General features: G+C 56.9%; 2 protein-coding genes across 2 annotated transcripts in view; one reads left to right on the top strand and one right to left on the bottom strand.

Moving 5' to 3' along the window:
- Window positions 1-2,056: 2,056 nt before the first annotated feature.
- Window positions 2,057-2,530, bottom strand: MRPL41 (mitochondrial ribosomal protein L41). The gene has a single exon (XM_055270204.2). It carries the CDS (start codon window positions 2,528-2,530, stop codon window positions 2,117-2,119), a length of 414 nt encoding a protein of 137 aa, XP_055126179.1. The 3' UTR covers window positions 2,057-2,116.
- A 771-nt stretch (window positions 2,531-3,301) lies between these two features.
- The window catches only part of PNPLA7 (patatin like phospholipase domain containing 7), an 84,563-nt gene continuing 73,722 nt past the window's right edge, over window positions 3,302-14,142 (top strand). Inside the window, 9 exon segments of the mRNA XM_055270179.2 lie at window positions 3,302-3,905; window positions 3,987-4,018; window positions 6,759-6,833; window positions 7,013-7,100; window positions 7,500-7,579; window positions 10,584-10,675; window positions 10,827-10,967; window positions 11,598-11,757; window positions 13,674-13,754. Of these exon segments, the coding sequence (XP_055126154.1) occupies window positions 3,989-4,018; window positions 6,759-6,833; window positions 7,013-7,100; window positions 7,500-7,579; window positions 10,584-10,675; window positions 10,827-10,967; window positions 11,598-11,757; window positions 13,674-13,754 (747 nt within the window). The 5' untranslated portion in view covers window positions 3,302-3,905; window positions 3,987-3,988.

Raw genomic sequence — 14,142 nt, forward strand, 5'->3', positions numbered from 1 at the left:
CACGAGTTTATAACATGTTTAAAATGAACATTTGATGCCTCATCATGGCACCAGAAATGCTTGTATAGATTGAGCACAGCCAGTCCAAAAATCCAAAATCCCAAAACTTTTGGAAAATCCCACAGCTGAACTCATGTGACGGGTTGCATATATTATTAAAAATACTGAGCACAGGCACAGTGGCCTGTAATCCCAGCACTTTAGGAGGGGCTGAGGCAGGAGGATTGCTTAAGGCCTGGAGTTCGAGACCAGCCTGGGCAACATAGCAAAACCCAGTCTCTATAAAAAGTAAAAAAAAAATTAGCCAGGTGTGGTGCATGTGCCTATGGTCCCAGCCACTTGGGAGGCTGAGGCAGGAGGATTGTTGAGCCCACGAGGTCGAGGCTGCAGTGAGCCAGGGGCAACAGAGTAAGACTCTTATCTCTAAAAATTAAATAATAAAAATATTGTATAAACAATAATTGATGACAGCCAGTTACAGATTTGTTCCTTCTCTCAGCTTCATTTGACTAGCCTAAATAACATATATATTGTATAAAACTACTGTCAGGCTATGCGCATAAGGTGTACATGAAACAAAATTGAATTTCATGTTTAGACTTGTATCTCATCTCATCCCCAAGATGTCTCATTATGTACATGCAAATATTCCAAAATCTGAAAAAATCTGAAATCTAAAACATTTCTGGTTCCAAGCTTCCCCCCCACCCAAGACGGAGTTTCGCTTTTGCTGCCCAGGCTGGGGTGCAATGGCACAATCTCAACTCACTGCAACCTCCGCCTCCTGAGTTCAAGCGATCTCCTGCCTCAGCCTCCCGAGTAGCTGGCATCCACCAGCACGCCCGGCTAATTTTGTATTTTTAGTAGAGACAAGGTTTCTCCATGTTGGTCAGGTTGGTCTCAAACTCTGGACCTCAGGTGATCCGCCCACCTCAGCCGCCCAAAGTGCTGGGATTACAGGCATGAGCCATGGCACCCAGCCCCAAGCATCTTGGATAACGACATTCAACCTGTATTGGATCCCTGTGCAGGTAAGTAAAAGGGAGTGTGTGTTCCAAGTTGCCTTGGGGGTCAACTTGAAATATGTGAAGTCTGTAGGGAACACTCATCACTGCAGCACCCACATGGGTTAGCTCCCAAATACTGGACAGATGGTGACTTTAGGTGTGTGAACAAACTGGGTGTGTTCATCCAACTCCTGCTGTGAGGGCTCTTGTCTTTCTGGGGAGGAACTGTGGTTGAAGTACAGGCCACTATTTGTCAAATCCTCAGCATTTACTAATGATATGTAGGTGACTACAAGCAAAAAACATGCAGTTTTACCTTTTTTGAGACGGAGTCTCACTCTGTTACCCAGGCTGGAGTGCAGTGGTGCGATCTCGACTCACTGCAAGCTCCGCCTCCTGGGTTTAAGGGATTCTCTTGCCTCAGCCTTCGGAGTAGCTGGGACTACAGGCGCACGCCACCACGCCTGGCTAATTTTTGTATTTTTATTAGAGACGGGGTTTCATCATGCTGGCCAGGCTGGTCTTGAACTCCTGATCTTGTGATCCTCCCGCCTCAGCCTCCCAACGTGCTGGGATTACAGGCGTGAGCCACCGCCCCTGGCCTTATCCCTTCCTTTCTTCTTTTCTGATGATACAACACAACATGTTAATATATGTCAGATTGCAACAATAAATTTTCCTAGGCTGGGCGCAGTGGCTCACACCTGTAATCCCAGCATTTTGGGAGGCTGAGGCGGGCGGATCATTTGAGCCCATGAGTTCTCAGCCTGGGCAGCATAGTGAGACCCCCATCTCTGTATCTTTGTTCCCTGGGTGAATAATTTGGGGGATGAACTGACCAGTGCTGTCATCCGGCACAGTCTGCCTTGTAAATTCTTTCTCCTGCAAGCTGAGTGATGTTTCCAAGTTCCCAGAACCTTCCAACTGGGAAGATGACCTCCAAAGAGGTTCACAGTGCCAAGTCTGCATGAGAACTCGGCTTTGTCTGCACTGAAATCTGTCATGCTGCACACTCTGCCATGACCTGAGGCCAAAAAACAAACACCGTATAGCTGGCAAAGGCGTTTAATAGAAATGAGATGAGGGCACGCGGCCCCTCCCCCGCCCCGCTAGCGCAGGAAGTTCCTGGGGTACAGCTGGAAGAGCTTGCCCTCCTGTGTGGGCTCGAAGCCGTACTTTTCCAGGTTGTCAGGGTCGAAGGTACCGTCTTTGAAGTCCTTTTCGATGGCAGGCGCCACGGCTTCGCTGAAGAGCTGCGCGGCCGTCAGGGGCGTCTCCTCGCTCTCAGGGGCGCGGTAGCTCACGTAGGGCTTGAGCTTGAAGCCGGTCAGATCCGGGACGACGAACTCCGGGACCATCTCCTTGATCTGCACGAACCTCCAGCCCGAGGTGAGGAAGCCGATGCCCTTGGCGCCCCGGCCCTTGCGGCCCCTGAAGCTGCGCGGGCCCCGCTTGCTCGTCCACTTGCTCATCCGGTCCGCGCCCCGGACCAGGCAGCGCGCCGCTGCGGCCAGGACGCCCATGCCGCGCCCTGCGGGAGGAGACAGCGGGTAGTCGCGGCCCCGGGAACCCGGCCAGCCCCGTCCCTGCCCGCGCGCGGCGCCCGCTCCAATCCGACAGACTCACCTGGACCGGAGACCCCGCACGAGCTCCAAGCGGCCCCTCAACGGCTCCGGCGCCAACCCGGCCTCGACCTTGCTCCGCTTCCCACCGCCGCGTCGCAGCAAGAGCGGCTCCGATTGGCCGCAGCCGCCCGGTCCAATAGCGGCGCCAATCTGGTAGGGGGTGTGGCCGCGCGGACTCGGCCAATGCGAGGAGAGCGCGGGGCGGGGAGAGGCGGGGCTCGCAGGGCGGGGCGGGGCTGGCGGATGAGTGATCGCCCTCAGCGCTGTGGTCCCTGGCGTCCCCACTGCCCGCCACTGCCTGTGTTCGTCCGTCCGGTGGCCGGCGGTTTCCCGGGAGCCCAGTCCCCCTGAGGCCGGGAGGTGGCGTCGGGAGGTCGGGGAGGACGCGGGCGCTGGACTCGAGACGGCTGCAGCACTGACGACGCGACCCGGCCTTTCTGACCCCTCCGCCGGGCGCGGCTCCTCTGGGCGGAGCCGGCAACCGCGCGGGGAAAGCCCGGGACCTGCAGCCGGGAGGGCCCGGGCTGTCTGTGCTCCCCCGCAGGCCAGGCAGTGGTGTGGGGGGACTCGAGCCCTCGCGGTGCCCAGATTAATCAATAATCTTGGACCCAGCACGTCCGGCTAGCGCACTGAGCCCTCCTGCCTGGTCACCCTCGCAGGCGGCCTCTCACCCCACGCGGAAGTCGCCCCCCAGCCGCACCCTCACACCCGGGATCCACCCCCTCCCCAGCTGCACTCGCTTCCCCAGTGGTACCCCCACACCCCAGATCCATCCCCTCCCCAGCTGCACCCCCTCCCCAGCGGCACCCCCACACCCCAGATCCACCCCCTCCCCAGCGGTACCCCCACTCGCCGGATCCACCCGCTCCCCAGCTGCACCCTCTCCCCAGCGGCACCCCCACACCCCAGATCCACCCCCTCCCCAGCTGCACCCCCCCCTCCCCAGCTGCATCCCCACACCCCGGATCCACGCCCTGCCAGCGTCACCTCCCCACCAGCCGTGCTTCTCCAGAAGGCAGCGCTGCCCCACCCCCGCCGCGCTGGGTCTGGCTCCTCTTGACCTGCTTGGAGCCGCCCCATCTGGCTGCTGTTCTGAGTTCTGGGACAGCCACGTGAGGGCTGTTTACAGAGGGAAGGAAGTGGATCCTAGCAGACGACAGAGGCTTCTCAAAAGTCAGCTTCTCTTCCTGGAGAACAGACTTTTTCAGCAGGATTTTCCTTTCAGTGAAACATAATTTGACTTGAAAAGGAACCCACGGAAAAGTGTCCTGGTGTGAGTGTGAGCAGGTAGAGGGGTGCCCTTGTTTGCGTCAGGCTGTCTGCTTTTCACCCTGACTGTTTTTTCTGTTTCTAGCCATGGAGGAAGAGAAAGATGACAGCCCAGAGGTATGTAACTCAGGGGACCAGATCCCTGGATTTCCCAGTTGGGGAGTATTTCTGGACCCAGAGAAGGGTCCTCTTGGCGTCTGCTCTGCCGCACTCTTTGGCCCCGTGGCTTCTTGGCGCCTGAGGACTGTGGGAGTGGTGGTTCTGGCCCCTCTCTGCTGCCTGTCACAGCTGCCAGCGCTTGTTAGACACGCCTGTCACAGCGGACAGCCAGTGGTGGCCCATGGGCATTGTTCACATCGAGGGCAGCCAGCGGTGGCCCATGGGCATTGTTCACAGAGGGGACAGCCAGCGGTGGCCCATGGGCATTGTTCACAGAGGGGACAGCCAGCGGTGGCCCATGGGCATTGTTCACAGAGGGGACAGCCAGCGGTGGCCCATGGGCATTGTTCACAGGGGGGACAGCCAGCGGTGGCCCATGGGCATTGTTCACAGGGGGGACAGCCAGCGGTGGCCCATGGGCATTGTTCACAGGGGGGACAGCCAGCGGTGGCCCATGGGCATTGTTCACAGGGGGGACAGCCAGCGGTGGCCCATGGGCATTGTTCACAGGGGGGACAGCCAGCGGTGGCCCATGGGCATTGTTCACAGGGGGACAGCCAGCGGTGGCCCATGGGCATTGTTCACAGGGGGGACAGCCAGCGGTGGCCCATGGGCATTGTTCACAGGGGGGACAGCCAGCGGTGGCCCATGGGCATTGTTCACAGGGGGGACAGCCAGCGGTGGCCCATGGGCATTGTTCACAGGGGGGACAGCCAGCGGTGGCCCATGGGCATTGTTCACAGGGGGGACAGCCAGCGGTGGCCCATGGGCATTGCCTGAGGCCTTGTCTTTTCTTCCCCTAAGGTCACAATTGCTACTTCCAGTTCCTTTAGGACTTTGCCTGATGGTTTTGCTTAGAACCTTTTTCTTTCTTTCTTTCTTTTTTTTCCCAAGACAGAGTCTTGCTCTGTCGCCCAGGCTGGTGTGCAGTGGTGTGATCTTGGCTGACAGCAACCTCCACCTCCTGGGTTCAAGCAATTCTCCTGCCTCAGCCTCCGGGGTAGCTGGGACTACAGGCACCACGCCTGGCTAATTTTTGTATTGTTAGTAGAGACGGGGTTTCACCACGTTGGCCAGGCTGTTCTTAAACTCTTGACCTCATGATTTGCCCACCTCAGCCTCCCAAAGTGCTGGGATTACAGGCATGAGCCACTGTGCCCAGCCCTAGAATCTTTTTCTTAGTCAAACATCTATAGCCACATGGCAAAGGCCTTATTTCCTAAACCAGAAAACTGGACCCATTAAAGCAACAGTGAAAAGCTAGAAAAGGCTGAGCCACTCCACCGCAGGAGAGCGTGTGACCAGGTCACGGGTCATCACGTGATAGGCCTTCCTTGGATAATCGGTCCCAGAAGCTGTTGCTGGGCTCAGAGGGACTCACTTCGCTTCCTTAAGTGAAGAACATGGTCGTAGGTGCTTCTGTGCTCCCTACCTGGTTGAGAGTGAGCGTAGGGGGTTCCCCTGTGCTGAAGCAGAAGCTCCCAGGGTTTGTATTTGCTTCTGAACCAAGTTTGAAGGGCTCAGATTTCTGGGCACATCCTCATTCTGTCTTGGTGCACAATTGTGTATTTAAATGCGTTTCTGAGTGCTCTTCCAACTTCCCTGGATTTTCTTTTTTTTGAGACGGAGTCTTGCTCTGTCGCCGAGGCTGGAGTGCGGTGGCGGGATCTCAACTCACTGCAAGCTCTGCCTCCTGGGTTCACACCATTCTCCTGCCTCAGCCTCCCGAGTAGCTGGGACTACAGGCACCCACCACCACGCCCGGCTAATTTTTGAATTTTTAGTAGAGACAAGGTTTCACCATGTTAGCCAGGATGGTCTTGATCTCCTGACCTCATGATCCACCCGCCTCAGCTTCCCAAAGTGCTGGGATTGCAGGCGTGAACCACTGCGCCCAGCCCTTCCCTGGATTTTCTGGCACGGATGGGAGTCCTGCTCTCTGCAGTGGGAGGCGGGCGTGGGTGCTATTTTAGGCCTTGGCTCTTGCGTAGAAACTTGCAGGCTGAACCAGTGGCTTCCCCTGCCCTGTCCGGTTCCTGGCTGCCTGGGAGGAAGGTGTGATGCCAGCTGGAATGGAGAGGGCTGCCTGTCTGGCCAGTGTCGGTCTTCTCGTTTTCTCTTTCACTTCCTGGAACCACCAGCGTCCTCTGCTGTCGCTCACTCACCATCCTGCCCTCACCCTCTCTCCCCTCCCTCCCGCGGACCTGGACTTCTGAAGTCCTCCCGATCCAGGAGACAGCAGGACACAGAGCCTTCTTGGCCGCTGCCTCCTTGTTTGGCGTGTGAACTGGTGTTGAATGTTCTCAGCATCCAGATGGCTCATAGGGGTTTCGAGCACTGCTCCTGCTGGGGCTGAGGGGACACTGAGGGGGGGCCTTGGCCTCCCCTGTGGCCGGGCCTGCTCCCTAAGACCTGCATCCCAAGGATCGCATCACTGGCATGCGGGTGTGTTAGTGATGCCTGGGGCAGCTGCTGGCCCTGCCCCGCTGTGTCCCAGTGACCAAGGGAGCCAGGTTGCTGAGTGCTTCCTAGCAGGGGGCTCAGAAGACCCCGGCACCCCGGGTGAGATCACTTCTTCCTGAAAGTCTCCAGGGCTGCTGACTTCTCCTCTAACTCCCAGCTCTCCTCCTGCTGCTCTGAGCAAGTTCGGGCTGGGAAGCCCATCCATGCCCACCTGACCCCATGCTCTCTGCTGCAGGCTGACTTCTGCCTGGGCACCACCCTGCACTTTTGGGGGCTGTGGTTTACGGAGGAAGGTTCACCGTCCACCATGGTAATCACCTCACGCTTCCCTGGGGCCAGACCTGGATGGGCCGTGGCCTTTTTCACCTCTCCCTGTCCCCATCCCCTGGCTCATTCCTGCCCAGCCTGTGGTTGGGGTGGGGGCAGGCTTAGGGCTAGGGTTCAGTTTGTGGCCTTGCTGATGGGCGCCGTGTCTCCACTCTTGGCCAGCTGACGGGGATTGCGGTTGGAGCCCTCCTGGCCCTGGCCTTGGTTGGTGTCCTCATCCTTTTCATGTTCAGAAGGCTTAGCCGATTTCGTGAGTATCTTGGTTCCGACTCTGGCCCAGGGGGTTGGGGGAAAGCGTGGGTGTCTTGGGATGTGTTTTGAGCCCCTGGAAGGAACCCTCAAGCCCATGGTGGCTTTGGCTAGAATCCGATGGCCCCTCTGGGCTCAGGCTGAGCACGTCAGTTCCAGGAAGCCAAGTCTGTTCAGAGCCCTTTCTGTTCTCCTCTCCTGAGCAAGGCTTCAGTGGGAAGAGGGGAGAGCCCCCATTGTTGGAGATGAGCCTGTCACTCAGGCCCTCTTCCCTCATGCTGTCTGAGTATGGCCAGTTACTGGCAGGGACGAGAGTATGACTGACTGTGCCGCACCTGCATGTCCAGGACCAAGCCTGTGCCCTGGCTCTACCTTAGGCCATCCCTTCACTCCCCTGCAGGACAAGCACAGCCCACTCCACAGTACCGGTTCCGGAAAAGAGACAAAGTGATGTTTTATGGCCGGAAGATCATGAGGAAGGTAGCTGGTGCTCGGGGCCCCAGGCTGCACATGGCTTCCTGGAGCAGGCCCCTGTGGGAGGGACCCCTCCTGCTGCAGGCTCCCCCAGGCTGGGCAGTGCTGGGCGTGTGCTGTCCTCTCCCCAGCTTCCCAACTCTGCCACCAGGCTCAGGGTTTGGGGAACATTATAAATTGTGCCAAATGGTGTCTGCTTCCTCCAGCTGAATCCAATGCGTTTTACGCAAGAATAGCCCCTCACCCTCTCAGGCCTCTACTCCCCCTGGCCTGGAGGGGTAGCTCCAGGAATGTCTGTGGTGGACAGTGGCCGGAGGGGAGGGAAGGCCTGTAGGGCCCAGCCCCACAGGGTCGGTGGGTTTCTCCTCGTGTGCAGAGACGAGAGAGTGTAGAAATAAAGACACAAGACAAAAAGATAACAAAAAAGACAGCTGGGCCCCAGGGACCATTACCACCAAGACACGGAGACCGGTAGTGGCCCGAATGCCAGGCTGCACTGATATTTATTGGATACAAGACAAAGGGGCAGGATAAGGAGAGTGAGCCATCTCCAATGATAGGTAAGGTCACGTGGGTCACGTGTCCACTGGACAGGGGGGCCCTTCCCTGCCTGGCAGCCGAGACAGAGAGAGAGGAGAGAGAGAGAGAGACAGCTTACACCATTATTTCTGCTTAACAGAGACTTTTAGTACTTTCACTAATTTTCTACTGCTATCTAGAAGGCAGAGCCAGGTGTACAGGATGGAACATGAAGGTGGACTAGGAGCGCAACCACTGAAGCACAGCATCACAGGGAGACGGTTAGGCCTCCAGATAACTGCGGGCGGGTCTGACTGATGTCAGGCCCTCCACAAGAGGTAGAGGAGCAGAGTCTTCTCTAAACTCCCCTGGGGAAAGGGAGACTCCCTTTCCCGGTCTGCTAAGTAGCAGGTGTTTTTCCTTGACACTGACGCTACCGCTAGACCACGGTCTGCTTGGTAACGGGTGTCTTCCCAGACGCTGGCGTCACCGCTAGACCAAGGAGCCCTCTGGTGGCCCTGTCCAGGCATAACAGAAGGCTCACACTCTTGTCTTCTGGTCACTCCTCACTATGTCCCCTCAGCTCCTCTCTCTGTATGGCCTGGTTTTTCCTAGGTTATGATTATAGAGCGGGGATTATTATAATATTGGAATAAAGAGTAGTTGCTACAAGCTAATGATTAATGATATTCATATATAATCATATCTAAGACCTATATGTAGTATAACTATTCTTATTTTATGTATTTTATTATACTGGAACAGCTCGTGCCCTCGGTCGCTTGCCGCTCACAAAGGCCCTGTCGGCCCCAGAGTGGATGTTTATTTTAACAATAAATGAGAACGGAAAGCTGCTTTCTAGGAACATCGCTGGGGCCCGGTGGGTGCAGAGGGCCTCACGCTCTGCCAGAGGTTCCTGACTCTGGTGCCAAGCTTGGACGTCTCTGCCAGGCTTTGGGGTGCTGGGCTGAGGACAGAGTCCATCCCCTGGGATTTGAGGGGCTGAGTTCCCTGGTTACCAGCATGTGTGCTCTAAGCTGAAAGCTGCGTGGCTCGCTTTGAATGTCCGGGTGGTTCCAGAACCTAGACACAGATCCCTGGGCCGGGGCTCAGGGATCTGAGTTTAACAAGCCCCGATCCGGGGAATGAGCAGCCTTGGTTTAACCCTTCCTGGTCTTTGGCCAATTGGGCTGTCGGAGGCCTCCCCTGGCCGCCTCCCTGCACTCCTGAAGGGCCGAGGAAGTGCTCAACAGACCACCCAGAAGCTTCACAGAAACCACACAGACTGATCCCTTTAAAGCAGTCTTTGTTACCTTTTTGTGGTTGTACAACGAATTCGTGTTCTTCATAGAAAATTAAAAAACTCGGCTGGGCGCGGTGGCTCACGCCTGTAATCTCAGCACTTTGGGAGGCTGAGGTGGACGGATCATGAGATCAGGAGTTCAAGACCAGCCTGGCCAACATGGCGAAACCCCGTCTCTACTAAAAATACAAAAATTAGCTGGGCGTTGTGGCGGGCGCCTGTAATCCCAGCTACTCGGGAGGCTGAGGCAGGAGAATTGTTTGAGCCAGGACCCAGGAGGCAGAGGTTGTAGTGAGTCGAGATTGTGCCATTGCACTGCAGCCTGGGCAGTAAGAGCGAAACTCTGTCTCAAAAACAAACGAACAAACAAAAAACAAAAAGAAAATTGAGAAACTCAAGAGGGGGAGGGATGTGGGTGTCTGTCCGTGACTCGTCTGTTCTCATCAGCATTAAGTGCTGTGAAAGGGCAGATGAGTTAGGGCTGCTGTAGGCTGGGTCTGGGACAGGCTTAGGCGGCCGGGACAGGGCGCGGGGCTGTCTGGAGCAGAGTGGAGACGGTCTGTTGAGTGTCGGCCATCATCCGGTGGCCTCACAGAGGACAGGGAAGCGGAGGGCCTGGGAGGAAAGCCACGAGGCTGACAGCTCTGGACCGAGGGGCAGCCCGAGTGAGGTGACCCTGCCAGCATGCAGGGTGTGACCCAGGCCTCTGCTGTTCTGGACAGTCAAGCAGGCACTGCCTGAGAAAAGGGAAGAAGACTGTTGCAGATATGGGACAGAGTGGACAGTGGCCCCAGGTCAGAGGGGAAGTGAGGGGGGAAGGTCAGTGGGGACAGCGGCGGATTTTTAAAGGGTTGTGGCAAAGGGTTGTGTTGACCAGTATGAGAGCCAAAGATGGAGCAGGTGTCAGCCTTCGGGGCAGCAGGGCCAGCAGGCATGAAGCCCTGGGGCTCTGGAGGGTTGGCTGTTTGGGGACAGTGAGGACGATCCCAAGGATGTGTGGGGCTGTATCACTGCCAACATTCCCTCACAGGCCAGGCAGGGTGGGGAAATGGCACAGCCAGACCCCAGGAGCTGAAGCTGGGACTGCGGGAGGCCCACAGGCAGGTCCTGAGGACTGATCCCTGTGGCGAAGAGCTTGGACCTTGCGGCTTGCAGGGTCAGTGCCTGGTGTCTCCCTTGGCTCTGCAGGTGACCACGCTCCCCAACACCCTTGTGGAGAACACTGCCCTGCCCCGGCAGCGGGCCAGGAAGAGGACCAAGGTGCTGTCTTTGGCCAAGAGGTACTGAGTGTCCTTCAGACCACATCCTGCCCAGGGTGCCACCCACGGTGCTGGCCTCCTGGACCCTGAGCTGCCCGGAGTGTCGGCCACTGACACTGTGGGTTTTGAACCTGTCTGGTCTGCTCAAGGCTAGTGTATCTCTGCCTCCTAGGATTCTGCGTTTCAAGAAGGAATACCCGGCCCTGCAGCCCAAGGAGCCCCCGCCCTCCCTGCTGGAGGCCGACCTCACGGAGTTTGACGTGAAGGATTCTCACCTGCCATCGGAAGTTCTGTACATGCTGAAAAACGTTCGGTAAGAGCGGGGATGAGCCCTGGGGGCTGCGGCAGCTCCCGTCCCCCCGGGCTTCTCGCTGGGGCCTGGCTCCAGCTTGGCCGTCTTGTGTTGGGGGATGGTTGGCAAAGCGCGTCGTGGGGCTGCTGGTGTCTGTGCCCTGTGGCGGGGCCTCGCGATCGGCCGGCTCCTTCACCAGGTCTTTCTCATTCTGTTGAACGATTTCCCGGTGTTTCATCTTCAGCGGTGAACCCAGAGCAAGAGCAAGAAGGGTGTGGTGGTGGATCCAAAGCCTGGAGCCTGGGTTCTGCTCTGTGCTGCCGTCTTGCTGACTGGCCCCTGGACTGCACCCCTTCCGCTCCCTGGCCCAGCTCACCATCCTGGAGGCCACCTTTGCCTTCCTCCCATGTGCGTGTGGCTCAGGTTCACGGGTCAAGAAGTTCTCTAAGCTGATGGAAAACAGGCTCATGGGAATTTCAGAAGTTGATGGTTGTGTTTGGCAGTGATGCCGTGTGGTTTGTTGGTCAGCCGTGTGGACCCGCAGCACAAAGCCTGGTGCCAGTGGGGTCGGTGGCCGTGTGCTCTCGAGACTTGGAGAGGCCATCCTCCTCCCCTGGAAGGGCGTCCCACAGTGCCCTCTGGCTCTTGCAGGGTCCTGGGCCACTTTGAGAAGCCGCTGTTCCTGGAGCTTTGCAAACACATCGTCTTTGTGCAGCTGCAGGAAGGGGAGCACGTCTTCCAGCCCAGGGAGCCTGACCCCAGCATCTGTGTGGTGCAGGACGGGCGGCTGGAGGTCTGCATCCAGGACGCTGTGAGTTGCAGGGCGGCGGGGCGGGGTCAGGCTGCGCATTTACCTCCATGTCTGTCTTCTCGGGCTCTGAAACGTTTCTCACTGAAAAGCTAGGCAAAATTTTGATTTTAATTTCTTTGGGGGAAAACTCACCATTTTTATTTTTTATTACATTCTATTTAGTTTTTTGAGACAGGGTCTCACTCTGTCGCCCAGGCTGGAGTGCAGTGGTGTGATCTCAGCTCACTGAGGCCTGGGCTTCCTGGGCTCAAGCAATCCTCCCGCCTCAGCCTCTCGAGTAGCTGGGATTACAGGTGTATGTCACCATGCCCGGCCCACTTTTAAAATTTTTTTGTAGAGATGGAGTCTCACTTGGTTGTCCGGGCTCGTCTGCAGTTCCTGTGCTCAGACGATTCTCCCATCTTGGCCTCTCAGCACTGGAATTACAGGCATGAGGCACTGGGCCTGGCAACTGTTTTAAATGTTTCTTCCAAGTCCTCAGAATACTCCCTTTGATGGTTTAGTGGTAAGTCACTGTATTGATTTGCCGTGGTCAGTTGAGCCCTTGCTCTATTTTCAGGTTTCCAACAAAATTAAATTAATTGTAAGAAAGTAATTAAGGCCAAGGTGGGAAAATCGCCTGAGCCCACGGGTTGGAGACCAGCTTGGACGACATAGACCCCGTCTCTGCAAAAAATAAAAAATAATTATCCAGGCATGGTGGTAGCACCTGTGGTCCCAGCCACTTGGGGGCTGAGGTGGGAGGATCGCTTGAGTCTGGGAGGTCGCGGCTGCAGTGAGCTGTGTTCACGCCACTGCACTCCAGCCTAGGCAACGGGGCGAGACCCTGTCTCAAAAAAAAAAATTCCGGTATGAATCCCGCGTAGGAGCTCAATACTTGTTTCCTGCCTCTGTTTAATTCCACCCTTTGAATCGCTGCTTGGGGGCGGGTGCTGGGCCAGACCCTGCCGTGGCCTCTTCGGCGCCATGTTGCTCTCCTGGAGGGTGGTGTGGCTTTGTCTGTCCGGGCAGTTTGCGACCCAGACTTCCCATTGCTTGTTCTCATTTAAAGCACACACTTAGCAAACCCTGGGCTTTGTGTGATCATCGCCCTGACCTGCAGGGCTCCTGCCAGCTGTGGTCCCGGGAGTGGGCCACAACCCCACCCAGCTCCGGCACTGCCTGTCAGGGTTTCCAGACCAAAAGCGCTGCTGGGCAAATTGTTTGGTTCCCAGGTTTGTCGCTTTGTCTATGGCTGGACTTGATGGGTTATTAGAAGAGAATGGGGCTTGGTTCCCCCATCTGGGGAAGCTGGAGCCAGTAGCTCCTGGGGATGAGGCCGCCCCGCTGGTGAAGCAGAGGATTTTGTTGCCGCTCGTGCGGGGCCTCCTGAAGGACCAGAACCCGTGTCCCTCTGGCCTTTGGACTAGACGGGAGGGGCTCATGGAGGGGACTGGGGCCAGATTTGGGCAACTTCATAAAGAATTTTCCTGGGTCAAGCTGAGATGAAGCGCTTACGTTGTTAAATCACCAAAATAGCGTGGTTTCTTTTCTTTTTTTACCTAATGGAAAATTATATCAAAGTTCTGGAATTTAGGCTGGTAATAACAGAATCGGTCCTCGGAGTCTGTATAGTTAGCTCAGCAAACAGGCTCTGTGAGCTTTTGCCTCAGTCCCCACACTGAAGACGACTCGTGGGCTGGAGAGATGGGGTCTCCTCCGTCTCTGTTTTCCCTGCTGGTGCTCCCTGTGTGTTGTACCCCTGATGCCAGCAGGTCATCTCGTCCCCTGCCCTCCATCCAAGGTGCCTGCTGCTGTCATGGCGCCTCAGAGGTGCAGGCCCGTGGCTCCACTGCCCTGGGCTGGGCTGAGCCTCCGCCAGGCCCCGCGGTCACAGCCCCAGACCTGACGGTACCCACTCTGCTCTCTAAGCACAGGACGGCACCGAGGTGGTGGTGAAAGAGGTTCTGGCGGGAGACAGCGTCCACAGCCTGCTCAGCATCCTGGACGTCATCACCGTGAGTCCCCCGCTGCCTGGCCCTCCAGGCGCCCCTGGGTTGGCCCTGGAGGCCTGGTTTTTCTGTCTTGTCTGGACAGCTGGTAGTAGTTAAAGGCCAGTTCTCCACAGTGACGTGAGGGGAGCAGGGTTTGGTCCAGGAGGGAGGGAGGAAGGAGGAGGGAGCTTCATTCTGGCCACAGTGCATTGAAGAATAGCCGGGCATGTGGCTAAGGGTTTTGGTTGTCTCTTAAATGACTGTTGTTGAACTGGGTGATAAATGCATATGGTTCAGCATTCAAAAGGCACAAATCATTGTAGAGGGCAGGTGTTCTCTCCTCGGGCCCACGGCCCTCCCGAGGGACCTGCCACCCCCGTTTCCTGCAGGTCCTACTGGGCTCTTCCCTGCT

This window comes from Symphalangus syndactylus, chromosome 3 (assembly GCF_028878055.3).
Source record: "Symphalangus syndactylus isolate Jambi chromosome 3, NHGRI_mSymSyn1-v2.1_pri, whole genome shotgun sequence".
In the NCBI taxonomy this organism is placed as follows: Eukaryota; Metazoa; Chordata; class Mammalia; order Primates; family Hylobatidae; genus Symphalangus; species Symphalangus syndactylus.